The sequence below is a fragment of the Lineus longissimus genome, chromosome 8 (assembly GCF_910592395.1).
Source record: "Lineus longissimus chromosome 8, tnLinLong1.2, whole genome shotgun sequence".
Classification (NCBI taxonomy): domain Eukaryota; kingdom Metazoa; phylum Nemertea; class Pilidiophora; order Heteronemertea; family Lineidae; genus Lineus; species Lineus longissimus.
Genome location: NC_088315.1, coordinates 17,826,969 through 17,840,760, shown reverse-complemented (window position 1 = coordinate 17,840,760; position 13,792 = coordinate 17,826,969). Strand labels below are relative to the sequence as shown.

Here is a 13,792-nt window from a genome sequence, read left to right as displayed (position 1 = left end):
GGATTGTTCATCAAGAAAAGCTTCAAATATCAACCATGGTTGTTCTGTAGTGATGTTGTTCATTTCACCTCTCAAACCTCTGTACAGAGATTGTTCATCAAGAAAAGCTTCAGATATCAACCATGGTTGTTCTGTAGTGATGTTGTTCATTTCACCTCTAAAACCTCTGGACAGAGATTGTTCCTCAAGAAAAGCTTCAGATATCAACCATGGTTGTTCATTTGGCCTCTCAAACCTCTGGACAGAGATTGTTCCTCAAGAAAAGCTTCAGATATCAACCATGGTTGTTCATTTGGCCTCTCAAACCTCTGGACAGAGATTGTTCATCAAGAAAAGCTTCAGATATCAACCATGGTTGTTCATTTGGCCTCTCAAACCTCTGGACAGAGATTGTTCATCAAGCAAAGCTTCAGATATCAACCATGGTTGTTCATTTGGCCTCTCAAACCTCTGGACAGAGATTGTTCATCAAGAAAAGCTTCAGATATCAACCATGGTTGTTCATTTGACCTCTCAAACATCTGGACAGAGATTGTTCATCAAGAAAAGCTTCAGATATCAACCATGGTTGTTCATTTGGCCTCTCAAACCTCTGGACAGAGATTGTTCATCAAGAAAAGCTTCAGATATCAACCATGGTTGTTCATTTGGCCTCCCAAACCTCTGGACAGAGATTGTTCATCAAGAAAAGCTTCAGATATCAACCACGGTTGTTCATTTGGCCTCTCAAACCGTTTATCAAGAAATGCTTCTCGTCCTGTTGTTCATTCAACCTCACAACCTTTGAACAAAGATCGTTTGTCACGAAAGACACTGAATGTATTATTTTGAAAACTGTAATATTTTCGACACATCACTTGCAACGAAACCTAGGCACGCAGTGTATAATGTACTTGGTTATAGGCATGTTCAATTCCGTCAGAGCCTTAGTCATCTACCAATAATTTATAGCAAAAGCAGGCCTTTAAATCGCTTCTAAAATACACTCACACGAAGCCGTTTATGGAAGCTCAAGGCCTTCTTTGGGAGGATGAGCAAAGGAGGGGTTCCTCAAACTAGTCTGAGGGCTGTGTGGGGCCCAGTCATATCCCCTAGTTTTGACTCTTGAAACTTATAGGTTACCCCTGGGAGAGTGAAAAAAAACTTGGGTGGACATTCTGGATCTGGTCCAGTGGGGGTTTATTCAAGATCGCCGCCAAGATTGATGAGTGCCATTGGTATTATGGAAAATTTCTTGCGAAAGGAAAAACAATGTATCTTTTGGCGTCACATTTGTAGATGATCAGAACTGTTGATGGGCCACATCATGATTTACATGCATTCTTGTGAAGTGTTGCCCTCAAAATTGGTGTGGGATTTGGTTATATTTGCTGAACATCTGTTGGTGGGTGACCTAGGCTATCCCAAAAAAATTTGAAATATAAATTGTCTTCTGTAAAAATTTGATTTGAATTTATCAGCACAACACCTATCAGTTTTCAGCTTCCCTGAATTGATTTATGCAGTGGTCAATGTAAACTCTGTACCTCTTATTTGGGGGGGGGGTATACGGTTAACATTGACTGCTGCATAAATGCTTCTGATGCTCAGAACTGTCATGATTCATGCAGCGGTCAATGTAAACCCTGTACCCCTGATGGGGGGTTACGGTTAGCATTGACTGATGCATAAATGCTTCTGATGCTTAGAACTGTCATGATTCATGCAGCGGTCAATGTAAACCCTGTACCCCTGATGGGGGGTTACGGTTAGCATTGACTGATGCATAAATGCTTCTGATCCTCAGAACTGTCATGATTCATGCAGCGGTCAATGTAAACCCTGTACCCCTGATGGGGGGTTACGGTTAGCATTGACTGATGCATAAATGCTTCTGATGCTTAGAACTGTCATGATTCATGCAGCGGTCAATGTAAACCCTGTACCCCTGATGGGGGGTTATGGTTAGCATTGACTGATGCATAAATGTTTCTGATCCTCAGAACTGTCATGATTCATGCAGCGGTCAATGTAAACCCTGTACCCCTGATGGGGGGGGTTACGGTTAACATTGACTGATGCATAAATGCTTCTGATCCTCAGAACTGTCATGATTAATGCAGCGGTCAATGTAAACCCTGTACCCCTGATGGGGGGGGTTACGGTTAGCATTGACTGATGCATAAATGCTTCTGATCCTCAGAACTGTCAGGCTTATCTGCTTATGTTATGAGATACAGAAGTGAGGGGTGTGTACAAAAACGACTTGATAATCACAGATAGTATTTGGAGTGCGCAGTTTGGCATTTTAGCTTCTGGTCATCTGTATAATTTTCCTTGGCTTATAAATTGCTCATCGCTACCAAGAATTGATAAAGACTAGTCTCTTTTTGTGCACAGTCCCTCCAACATCATTGTTGATAGGCCCATCTTCGGAACAAGTGCTGCCATGTTGATGAGCCCTTGTGTGGTCTCCACAGTCCCCATTCAAACACAACATTGTTTTAGTCATACGCGATATTTTTCAGCATAACCAATCGCGCTGGTGGCATTTGCAGTTGATCAAGTAAATGGAAGGGGGACGGGTGATTGCATCTAATGAGGCATCTCACAGCCCAGTGGTCAACACTGCTGTCTACCATGCAATAGGGCCTTTGGTTCAATCCTGGGGGAGAACCCAAGGTTGTACGCCTGGCTGAACCGGCGTGGCTTTCAAGGAACTAAATTTCTTGGCTCTTCACAACAAGTTTGAGGCTCAATACGAGATGAATTAATGACAGACTGTCGGTTGAGACTAAAAGCTGTGGTCCCTTGTACATGAGTGTCTATGTCAGGGCAAATAAAAGATCCAACATAGGTGGACAGTAACCTAGAGTGGACTCCATACCTCCCGCAAAAATTCAATAGGGTTACGAAGCTGGTGAAACTGATACAGAGTATAAATAAACTGCCAGCCTTTCTATTTCACTAAACATCTGCAAAAGCCGTCAACGCAATTGGTTTTGCACGAGTAACGTTGGGTACGAAAAACGATTTTTAGGTTTGAATGGATACTGTGGTAACCCCTGGTCACGACTCCAACACCAGTGTCGTGCTTTCTTTGTGGTGTTGTATTAAGTAAATGTAGAAAATAAGTGTTGCAGAATTAGAGGATAAAAGCATGTATATAATCTAAGGATCGGTACCAGTTGTTTGATCAGAATTTTCTACCTTTGGCTGATAGAGTCACATTTCCCCCAGCCCTCATGTTGATTTTTTTGCCTGTTTTTAGCTCAGCTGACTAAGTCAGCCGAGCTTGTCAAATAAGTTGTTCAGTGGCGTCCGTCTGTCCATCCATCCATCCATCCATCCGTCCGTTAAACCCATGGTGCACATTTTGTAACCGTAAGACCTAGAGACTTCAATTTTGCATTTCTGGATACTTCTGGTCAAACTCTACTTTCAAAACAAAATTTGTCGCCATTCGACCTACTTCCTGTGAGCGAGAGTGCATGAAGGAAACTGGCCTATATCGGCCTAGGAGCAGCAGAATGAGTCGAAATATGCTCTAATATTAAGATAAAATTCTTTAAAATCTATTTTATTGAGAAAAAGTTCAAAATTTTAACAGGAGAGGGCGCTACCTGCCTTTTAATTATTTCTGCCGATTCAAATTCCCGCCCGATGACGTCAGCCATCAATGAAGTCTCCTATTTGCCAGTTCTCAAAACATGGCAGCTACACAACAAAAGCAGTAGCTCCAGGAATAAATCACTGTTCACTTCAGCTTCGTAATCGATTGTACCCCCACTTTATTGTGTTTTGTGTGGTGTTCCTATTCAATCAACGATGTAAGGCCTTATTATGTTGGTTTTAATTGAGAAGGTGCATTATAAGCGGCGTACGAAATACCGAAGCGGAGACAAAATGGCGGCATGTTGTTTACGTCATGTGCAATAATCTTGGAGCTCAATGACACTCAAGTACCCAATTTTCTGCATAAAAAGTAGTCTGGTAGGCGATATTATCACCAGTTTGTTTCACTGGTAGTCATAAGGTCTTTAGGGACTACTTTCAGAAATTAGTTCTTGAAAATTTGGCCACATTTCTGTGAAAACGATATCGGAAGTGCATGCTCTGTTCGCGATGACATCGCAGATGTATTTTGAAGTGGAGAATTCCCACAGTATGTGCAGTGAATCGGCATGATTCTGTTCGCCTATTAAGTTTTAGTTCTACGATTCTTTCATGAGTAAAAAGAAGACATTCTCAGCAATACAATAATGTCACTCCCATAAAAATTGATTGGAAATTGAGGGAACTACGGCATTCTGTTCGGCAACTGGCAGCGCTGAAAAAATACATTGCATACTGTACAATACCAAATGGCACATTTTAAAAAGCGCTCATTGGACAACGTAGGGAATCACCAGAAATGACGTCATCGCTGGTCTAAATAGAAAACTACGGTGGCGCAGTAGAGCACAAGAAAAGGTTTAGCATTAACTTTGTCATGCAAGCTTCAGCAACAAAACGATTTCTCATGAATGATTTATTTGATCATCATCAGCTTGTTTCCCCTGATAGATAAAAAAATGATTTACAATTTCCATCAAAGTTTTCTATTTTGTGTATAGTCACATGTTATTTAACTGGCAAGGAGCCAAGCAGTTTTGAATATTCGCGGGAAAATACTTCGTACTTGTAAACGAGGCTATGACAATGAGCATCCTCATTCATGGCATAAACTTCATGTTTCGGTAAATATTTTCATACGATGATTTCACCCGAATTATGGTCAGGATTGAGGAATGAACAGTGGCATAATTATGTCAACCAAAAACATTGGTACCGTAGTGAACGCAAAAGGATATCAAATACCATGGAGCATGCCATTTTCATGCATAATGAACTAAACACCGGGAAGATATTAATGATATTAACTCAGCTGAGCGCCAGGCCCTTGGGCCTCTTGTTTGCTTGTATCGGATATAAATAATGTTCGAATATATTGATTTGAAAAAATAAAGATCGCGGAAATGCATTGTTTGATTGGAAAAACCAGAAGAAATTTCTTGAGCCACCAAAAATAAAAATCTTGAAAGTTTATAAATTTTTTCAGAAATGTTTGAAAATTGCAAAAATGACTAGGCACAAACATTTAGGTTTGTGGCAGCTCATGTTCAAGTTACAAATCACAGTTGTGATTCAAGTTGATAGACCGGTTAGAGGCCACAATACATTTGGTGGTATCCTTTATCAAAAGATTTTTGAAGGGGTCAAAGAACTGCTTTAAGTCCCTTTCGCCCCTTAACTTCACCAGCCACAAAGGATTGCAGGGGAGTCTATTGTTGCCTGTTACCGGTATATTTATACTTGAATCGCACATGTACAAACCGTAACAACAAACAGTGATATATCTTTGCAGTGTTGCCTTTTGGGCCGTGTCTTGAATGAGCATGACTTTGACTAAAATAATTATGTTAACGATAAAAAAATTTCAGTTATGTAGTTTCGTGATAGTGATGTTGTCTAGCAAGTTGATAAAAATCCACAAATTTTCTTGCCAGACTATGGTAAACCTCTCATTCTTCATCACCGAAAAGAATGACACATCAGCGTATTGTGTGAAATTGTCCTTGTCCTTTTGCCCAGACATTAACCGAAAATATTCCCGATGTAGATTTGAAAATTTTGATAACATTTTCTCGTTCTTTTCTTCCAGGAAGTATCAGTGGCGAGACGTCGACAAGCGTCGAACAGGAAAAATACTTCTCAGCGCTAGTCACGGCGACACCATCGGCCAATCAGAAGCACGCCGCGTCCTCGGTCAGCGACTCGCTAACGAGTTTGGACTCGTTGATCTTCTCCGCAGGTACGGCTGACACGTTGACAGTGCCGTTGCCGGAGACCCCCACGTCTTCGCGGCGGAATCCCTTCTCGCGGGCGGTGCACAGTCTTAGGGGTAGTGGAGGAAAAGCGAAATGTAAGCATCATGCGCACTGCTGTCTTATCTATTGCACTTGCTCTTTTGCTGGTGGGAATATTTTGACGTTACGCCTGTATACCTTACCGAGCCTTACCCATAACTTTACAATCTTAGCAATATGCAAAAATTCCTAAAATTTGTTTTTTGTGTTTTCCAAACAAAATTTTTTTCCCAAAATCTGCTTAAAAAACACCCGCGATAATTTGGCAATTTTATTTTCTTTGTGTTTTCCAAAGAAAAATTAGTTCCCAAATAAAACTGCTTAAGAACACCCGCGATAATTTGGCAATTTCGTTTTCTTTGTGTTTCCCAAACAAAAAGTATTTCCCAAAATCTGCTTAAAAAATACCCGCGATAATTTGGCAGTTTTATTTTCTTTGTGTTTTCCAAACACAAATTATTTCCCAAATAAAACTGCTTAAGAACATCGCGATAATTTGGCAGTTTTGTTTTCTTTGTGTTTCCCAAACAAAAATTATTTCCCAAAATTTGCTTAAAAAACACCCACAATAATTTGGCAGTTTTATTTTCTTTGTGTTTTCCAAACAAAAAATATTTCCCAAATATAACTGCTTGAGAACACCCACGAAAATTTGGCAGTTTTGTTGAGTTGAAAGACCTTTAGAAATTTCGTGATCCGACAAAATCAAATTCTTTAGAATTGTACTCTTTTTACGAAAGTGTGCCCGGCGGAACTTGATACAGTATTTTCATTGGCCGAAATGTTTCCACCTCGTAGATAAGCGTCTGGAATGAATGTCATGGATGTCTGTCCGCTCTCTTGGTGTTGGTCACATGGCATCATAATGCAGCGCACACAAGCGACAAAATCGGGCGCGACTGAAAACTTTCTTTGAGCACTTACTAAGTCTACATGCATCTTTTGTTGTACAGTGGAACCTCTCTTAACGGACACCTCTCTAGTACGGACAACATCTCTTTTAAGGACACTACGTCTTGTTTTGTTCCCAAATTGGTGGTTTCCTTTCATTTTGATCTCTCAAATCAGATCACCCCTCTATAGAGAACAGAGCACCAAGGGTGTCCTTAATAGAGAGGTTCCACTGTACTTTTAATAAAGAATCAACAATTAAAATCAACATCTAAAATCATCACATCATCACAATCATCCTACATCTGAATCTAAATTTATTCACTGTCTTTCATACTAGTATTAGACATTAATTTATTCAAGACTAAATAAAGACTAGCCTTTATTAGTTCTTGGATTTTGTATTTCAGTATTTCAGTATTTCAATATTTCTGTTTTTCTCCGATCTGTTGCCCTGATTACTTGACTTTTCAACGCATAACATTTTTCTCATAGAATTTGTTAGCCTGAAGCATCACATAGGATGGTCCCTTGCATAGGTTTCTTCTTTAAAGTACAGTAGAACCTCCCTAAGCAGACACCTCCCTATTAAGGACACCCTCTCTATTAAGGACACTACCTTTGGTCCCAAATTGGTCATTTCCATTCAATTTGACCTCTCTAATGAGGACACCTCTCTATTAAGGACAGCACTTGCCAGTTCCAAGGGTGTCCTTATAGTGAGGTTCTACTGTAATACCTATTACTTCTATAGATTACAGAGGTTGCATTATCTTTCTCACTTTGATACCATAAACGTGGATTTACCATATTTATTGACTAGAGAATTTACCATGATTTTACTCTCATTTTATTAAGTACCCTATTTTTCCTGTATCGTGACACTGATGGTCAAGGGGGGGGGGCTTCTTTGAGTGATCTTTCTGACATAATATATTTCAATCTCGTCCATGAACGTGCTGTGGTTGCTGTAGCTAGTTGTAACACTATTGTAACACCATTAATGAACACTAGCAGTGTTCCCCGCACACGATCGGACAAAATTTCTTAGCAGCCTAGGACCTGTGTACAGTAAACCCCTTTATTTTCATGGTCCTAATATTTTTCCCAGAGCGGACATATTTGCAAACTAAATATGGGGTGTGAAAATGCTTATCATTATTTTATCATGGGGCATGTTGGAAAATTCACGCATTTCCGCAAAACATTGGGAGCAAAATTTGAAGAGGATGTTTTTACAAAGATATTTGGCTGCGAAAATGTTTAAAGTATGTTTGCTTACTGACAGCAGACAGAAATGAGAGTATTGTTATTTGAGAAGATTAATCAAAAAGTGTCTGTGGAGAACACTGCTAATAGATGCTACATTTCGTAAGCCGCAAATGTCTTTTTTATCATTTTTTTTTGCCGCGCATTTCTTACCGTAGTATTTTGTTGTTGTTGTTTTAGTACCTCTTGGCGGCACATTGCCTGAGCATGCTGAAGGTAACTACAGTATGTTGTACTGGGTGTCAAAAAATTCAGATCGATTATTCTGATTTAAATATTCTTGAATTTCAACTGATATTTCGCCCTGGTCATTTTGTGATGCTTTTTACTGCCGCAATCTTTTGTATTATACTTTTAACATCATTAGAGGCAGGTTTCTCTTTAAACTTTGCTATTTTTGCAGTGGAAATTTCACCCCCTCGGCAAACTGTGACAATTTCCCACTATGGTGGAGTCTAGCATTAATAACTTCTGTACGAATTGAGGAAAATGTAAACTCAGTTTATTCTGGACTATTCAAAATCAAAAAGTGTCGACACAATTTTTTTACACCCAGTAATTTAGAGTTTGTAATTTTGCCTCCTAGTAATGGTTCTGGTTTTGGTTTCTTTTGTTATGGGTTTAATTAACAGTGTCGATCACGCATACATTCAGTGGTAGGTTTGCATGCAGTTTGTCATTATCATTTTCTGCTTTAAAACATGCATGGGAATGGCATGTGATAATTAACATTTGTGGGCCGAGTAGTTTTAGGGTATATTTGGATATTTTAGAATTTTTCTCCAATTGGGCAAATAAAGGTAACTTTAAAGAACTTTCCAATTCCAAATGCACCATTAATTCTAATTGTACCATTGCAATTGGTCAGATTCTAAATGTACCATTGCAATTAATCAGATTCTAAATGTACCATTGCAATTGATCAGATTCTAAATGTACCATTGCAATTGATCAGATTCTAAATGTACCATTGCAATTGATCAGATTCTAAATCTACCATTGCAACTGATCAGATTCTAAATGTACCATTGCAATTGATCAGATTCCAAATGTACCATTGCAATTGATCAGATCCTAAATGTACCATTGCAATTGATCAGATTCCAAATGTACCATTGCAATTGGTCAGATTCTAAATGTACCATTGCAATTAATCAGATTCTAAATGTACAATTGAAATTGATCAGATTCTAAATGTACAATTGAAATTGATCAGATTCTAAATGTACCTTTGCAATTGATCAGATTCTAAATGTACCATTGCAATTGATTAGATTCTAAATGTACCATTGGAATTAATCAGATTCTAAATCTACCATTACAATTGATCAGATTCTAAATGTACCATTGTAATTGATCAGATTCTTAATGTTCTCTCTTCCCAAGCCTACATGGAAAACAGGTTCAGCATGTCAAATATCAGGCAGCATCACCTGAGCATCCCAAAGATTAAGCTCCACAGACTCAGTGCCCCTAACGTCATGCACCATAGACTTAGCGTTCCCAAGATAAAGCTGCATCGACTGAGCGTGCCCAACATCCTACACCATCGGCTTAGCGTGCCGAATTTAACGGAGTCGGACCAGCACCTCAGCACCCAGCATGAGCCACAACCGGGAACTTCTTCCGACTATGTGGGCTCTCCTGAGTTTGAATCACCGTCAAACGAATTGTATGCGCCCTCAAACGGATTGCAGTCCCCCGAATTCGGTAGTGCGCCCTCCAGCGGATTGCAGTCCCCTGAATTTGGCAGTGCGCCCTCAAACGGATTCCAGTCCCCCGAATTTGGGAGTGCGCCCTCAAATGGATTGCAGTCCCCCGAATTCAGCAGTGCGCCCTCAGATGAATTGCAGTCCCCTGAGTTTGGATGTCCTTCTGAAGGATCAGGGTCCCCTGAAATCGACAGACACAAATCTTGTAGGTTTGCATGGTGCATGAGTAATGTAGTTGAATAGTTTGATGATTTGATAAAGAGAAAATTCTCATGCTAAAAAAAGATGATGCACTGGACGACCTCATGAGTTTTAATCAGCTGAAAGTGACATTAATTGAAATAGAAATAACGGAAGTCACCTTGTCTTCTTCATTATCAAATGACTCATTCTACAAAATTTATCCAAGGTATATGGTTCTGAGCTTTGAGAATGTTGAAGTGTACCCGGCAGTTACAGGGTTAGGTCAAGTTCGGTGTTCTCCAGGAGGCCATTTGTCAGGACGGCCCACCCTACCTTGCTCGCAAATTTTGTCAACGGTTTCTATAGGGCCACCTTACCTTAAATTACCAGCCACCCTACCTTGTGTAGCACACTGGCAAACTTCTTGAATATCAAGAATACCACCCTACTTTTAGAAAACCTGATAGACTGCCATACTTTTCTGTAACCCATATTCTTTCCTCCTCAAGCTTTCATGGACCACAGGTTCAGCATGTCAAATTTGGCGACTCATCGTCTGAGTGTGCCGAGGTTGAATGTGCCCACACTCAACCTGCACAGGTTGAGTGTGCCAAACATCATGCACCATAGGTTGAGCGTGCCCAATATAATGGACGCACGGCTCGGCATATCGCATGGATCAGATGGAGGATCTGAATATGATTCTCGCGAATCGCGTAGGTTCTGCATGGTAGCTTAGTGTAGTCCACCTTTGCTGAATGAAACTCGTAGTTGCCCACAATGGACATATCATAACCAGTTACGATGATTCTGTCGTCATGGATGTACACAGAGTACATCTTTGTTGGTTTTGAGGCATGTGGATCAGTTGTCGAAGTCCATTTTAGAAGTTAGATTCCTCCAACGGACTTTTTGATGCATGATGCTGATGAAACCTAGTCGTAGCTGATCCTCCATTGGAGATCTTCAGATCCTCGAATGGCGATCTCCAGATCCTCCAATGGAGATCTCCAGGTCCTCCAATGGAGATCTCCAGATCCTCCAATGGAGATCTCCAGCGGTGTAGCATGGGTGTTGGCCGGGAGTGTTGACCTACACGTATGTGGGTGCTGGATTTCTCACTGCCAAATTCACTCTGCATCGTCATTTGACTTAGAGGGGTCGTTTCAGTGATGCAACGCAAACTGTGCAATAGAAATTTAAACCATTGACTTTTCCAATGAGACATACTGAAAATCTTGCTACCATCCTCACCAGGCCATTTTCTCTAGTAAAACATGCCTTCATTCAAACCCATCCAAGGCTACGCCCCTGGCCTGGACTACGTTGCCCACTATGACTTGTGTGGTCAAGCCTTGATACATTTCCAAAAATACGCTTGAGTGCATCTTGAACTATAAAGCCTAGACATGCTGTTTAATTTTATAAATGCTTGTTTAATGTTCTGACATTAATGACACTTAAAGACTTAAACAAAGCATCTAGATAATGTCAAACCACAGCTTTTGATACCAAAGCATTGGACTTCAAGCATGCTATTGTAGATCAGTCATGCTTTTCAAGAGCTTGGCGATCACGCAGGGTGGTTTTGTTTGTAGATGTCCAAATGTTTCTGACACTTTTAGACTTACACAAAGCATCTAAATGATGTCAAACTTCAGACAGTTTTCGATGTCACAGCATCATTCTTAACCCTTAAAGCGCCAGAGGCGACGATCGTCGACATAAGGGGGAAAGCGCCAGAGGCGACGATCGTCGACAGCAGACATTTAGTTCCACCTGTCTGCTAAGAGATGGCAGTGAGTGTGCATGTACGCTCTTTGGTACTTCGACAGTGATGCTCAGCACAAAATGGCATCGAACAAATTTCAAGTTTCTATACAAGCTTTTGAGTATTTTATCAAAAACTTGAAGCCCCATTTTCGCGGGAATGACGTCATCAGGAGTAATTAGCGCTGCTACGACTAATTAGACGGATGCTTCGACCAGGAATCGGATGGAAACGATGTATTTAGACCCAGACTTCATATTAAAATACCAAGGGTGGTATAAAAAGCTGATGGAGGTATGTTCTGGCCATATTTTTGTTGATTATGGGTATTTGCACTAATTAACCCCTAATTAGTAAATTTTGGCGGGAAATGTCACAAAAATCGACGGGAATTACCATTTGTATAAAATCATCAGTACATTCCATGGTGTTTGTAACAAAAATAACGTTGTTATTAATCATTTTCAAAAATGCTCGGTTAATTCGGTGCTCAGGGGTAATATGATTTTGTTAATTCGGCGCTTTAAGGGTTAAAGCATGCTATTTTAGATCAGTCATCTGCACAAATCATGGGAATAACGTCTGAAAGGTGGTTTGGCTATTTAATGGCGTCTGCTCTGATCAGCATGTTATTGAAGATTTGCCATGTTCCTTTTGACCATTGTGTATATAATGTATATAGCGTCATGTATTAGGGTGCAGCATGTGCATGCTAAATGCTTACATTTCTGCCAGAATTAATTGTCGAAATTGAATTTCAATTCTTATTGGGAAACGAATTCATCGATGTCAGATAATGTCTTGTACTGATATTCCATAATGGGGTAGTGGCCCAACGAATCTGTGCTGGGAGCTCAGGGACTTGTGTACCCTTTCAGGGCTAAGGAGCTCTACTTCTATAGCAGAAAAACAAAAATTGAGGTGAAATAATGGTGGTGAAACCTTTCACGTCTGTTAGTGTGACGACATTTTCTTGGTCTGTTTGCTGATTACGGCAAAAAGTTTTGCATGATGTCATCTGAAGTTAACAGCAGATGGCATCACATTATCGGCCGTTGGTGATGTTCTTACGATGTTTGCACCGGCCATGATTCGGTACACAACTCACTGCGCCATCTACATGTTGAATTAATCAGAAATGCTTGCCTCATTTGCCTTGTGAAAAAGTACAAATATTCTGCAACATCTATTGACCTATTATCATTAGAATACAAGGAAGAAGAATTCAATCCTATCCAGTATATCTGAATTATGTCAAGGTCGTGTGCTTAGTTCCGTCTTGTCAAGTTTGCCATGTGGGAAATAGTATCTGATGGTGACTTCGTCCTTGTCCAAATCTTACTCGACTGGTGTGTCACTTATTCGATCCTAACAAACTGTAACAGTAATGATAAATACAAGAAGAAGTAAAGACCTTCGTCTTTTCTCATTCTTGTTCAAGATGACACCCTCTTCAACTGAACCTACATTTAGCTGCTTCATCATTAACTATTGCTGTCATATAATTCATAATTTGCTGCCAAATTATTATTTGTTGCTGTTCTTTGCTTCATTACTTTTGCTCAGGAAATGGCAGGGAAGACAAACTTGCTTATAATTCTCGCCCTACCCTGCGAATACGAAAATTATCCAAAAAAATCTCATATTTTGAAACCTTGTATGAACATGACCATGCGTTGGAAAGCTCTCAGCGAGCACTTTTAGACTGTGCCATTTATTTCAGGATTCGATGTGAAAAATTACATTTTTCTTTTTTTTTCGGAAATTTCTCTGTTTGCCCCACATTTCCCCATGAAGTTTGTCTACCCTTCTCTTTCTCTAACTTGCTTATCATTTCCATGCTTAATTGCTATCTCACTTGCATTCATAGATGTTCCTCCTCTAATTCTAATCAAGAAATATAACATCGCCAGCACATTCTATCTCAGATTTGAGATAACTACCTATTTAACTGTATAATCTGTGAGCACACCCTCAGTGATTTTGTGCATCTTGTGCAATAATTACGCACAACTTGGGCAATAATGATGCACACCTTGTTCACTGACAAACTCGATGTTTGCAATAGAATGGTCAAA

The 13,792-nt window shown here is 40.0% G+C and overlaps 1 protein-coding gene across 20 annotated transcripts in view; it reads left to right on the top strand.

The window, feature by feature from the left end:
- The window catches only part of LOC135492237 (myotubularin-related protein 13-like), a 101,904-nt gene that overhangs the window by 67,232 nt on the left and 20,880 nt on the right, over positions 1-13,792 (top strand). For 10 of the 20 annotated variants that reach the window (XM_064778570.1, XM_064778564.1, XM_064778550.1 and 7 more), the window contains 2 exons: positions 5,684-5,944; positions 8,229-8,264. In XM_064778570.1, the coding sequence (XP_064634640.1) occupies positions 5,684-5,944; positions 8,229-8,264 (297 nt within the window). Of the gene's footprint in view, positions 1-5,683; positions 5,945-8,228; positions 8,265-8,680; positions 8,705-13,792 lie in introns of all 20 variants that reach the window. The other 10 variants (XM_064778562.1, XM_064778557.1, XM_064778561.1 and 7 more) reach the window with 4 other exon arrangements.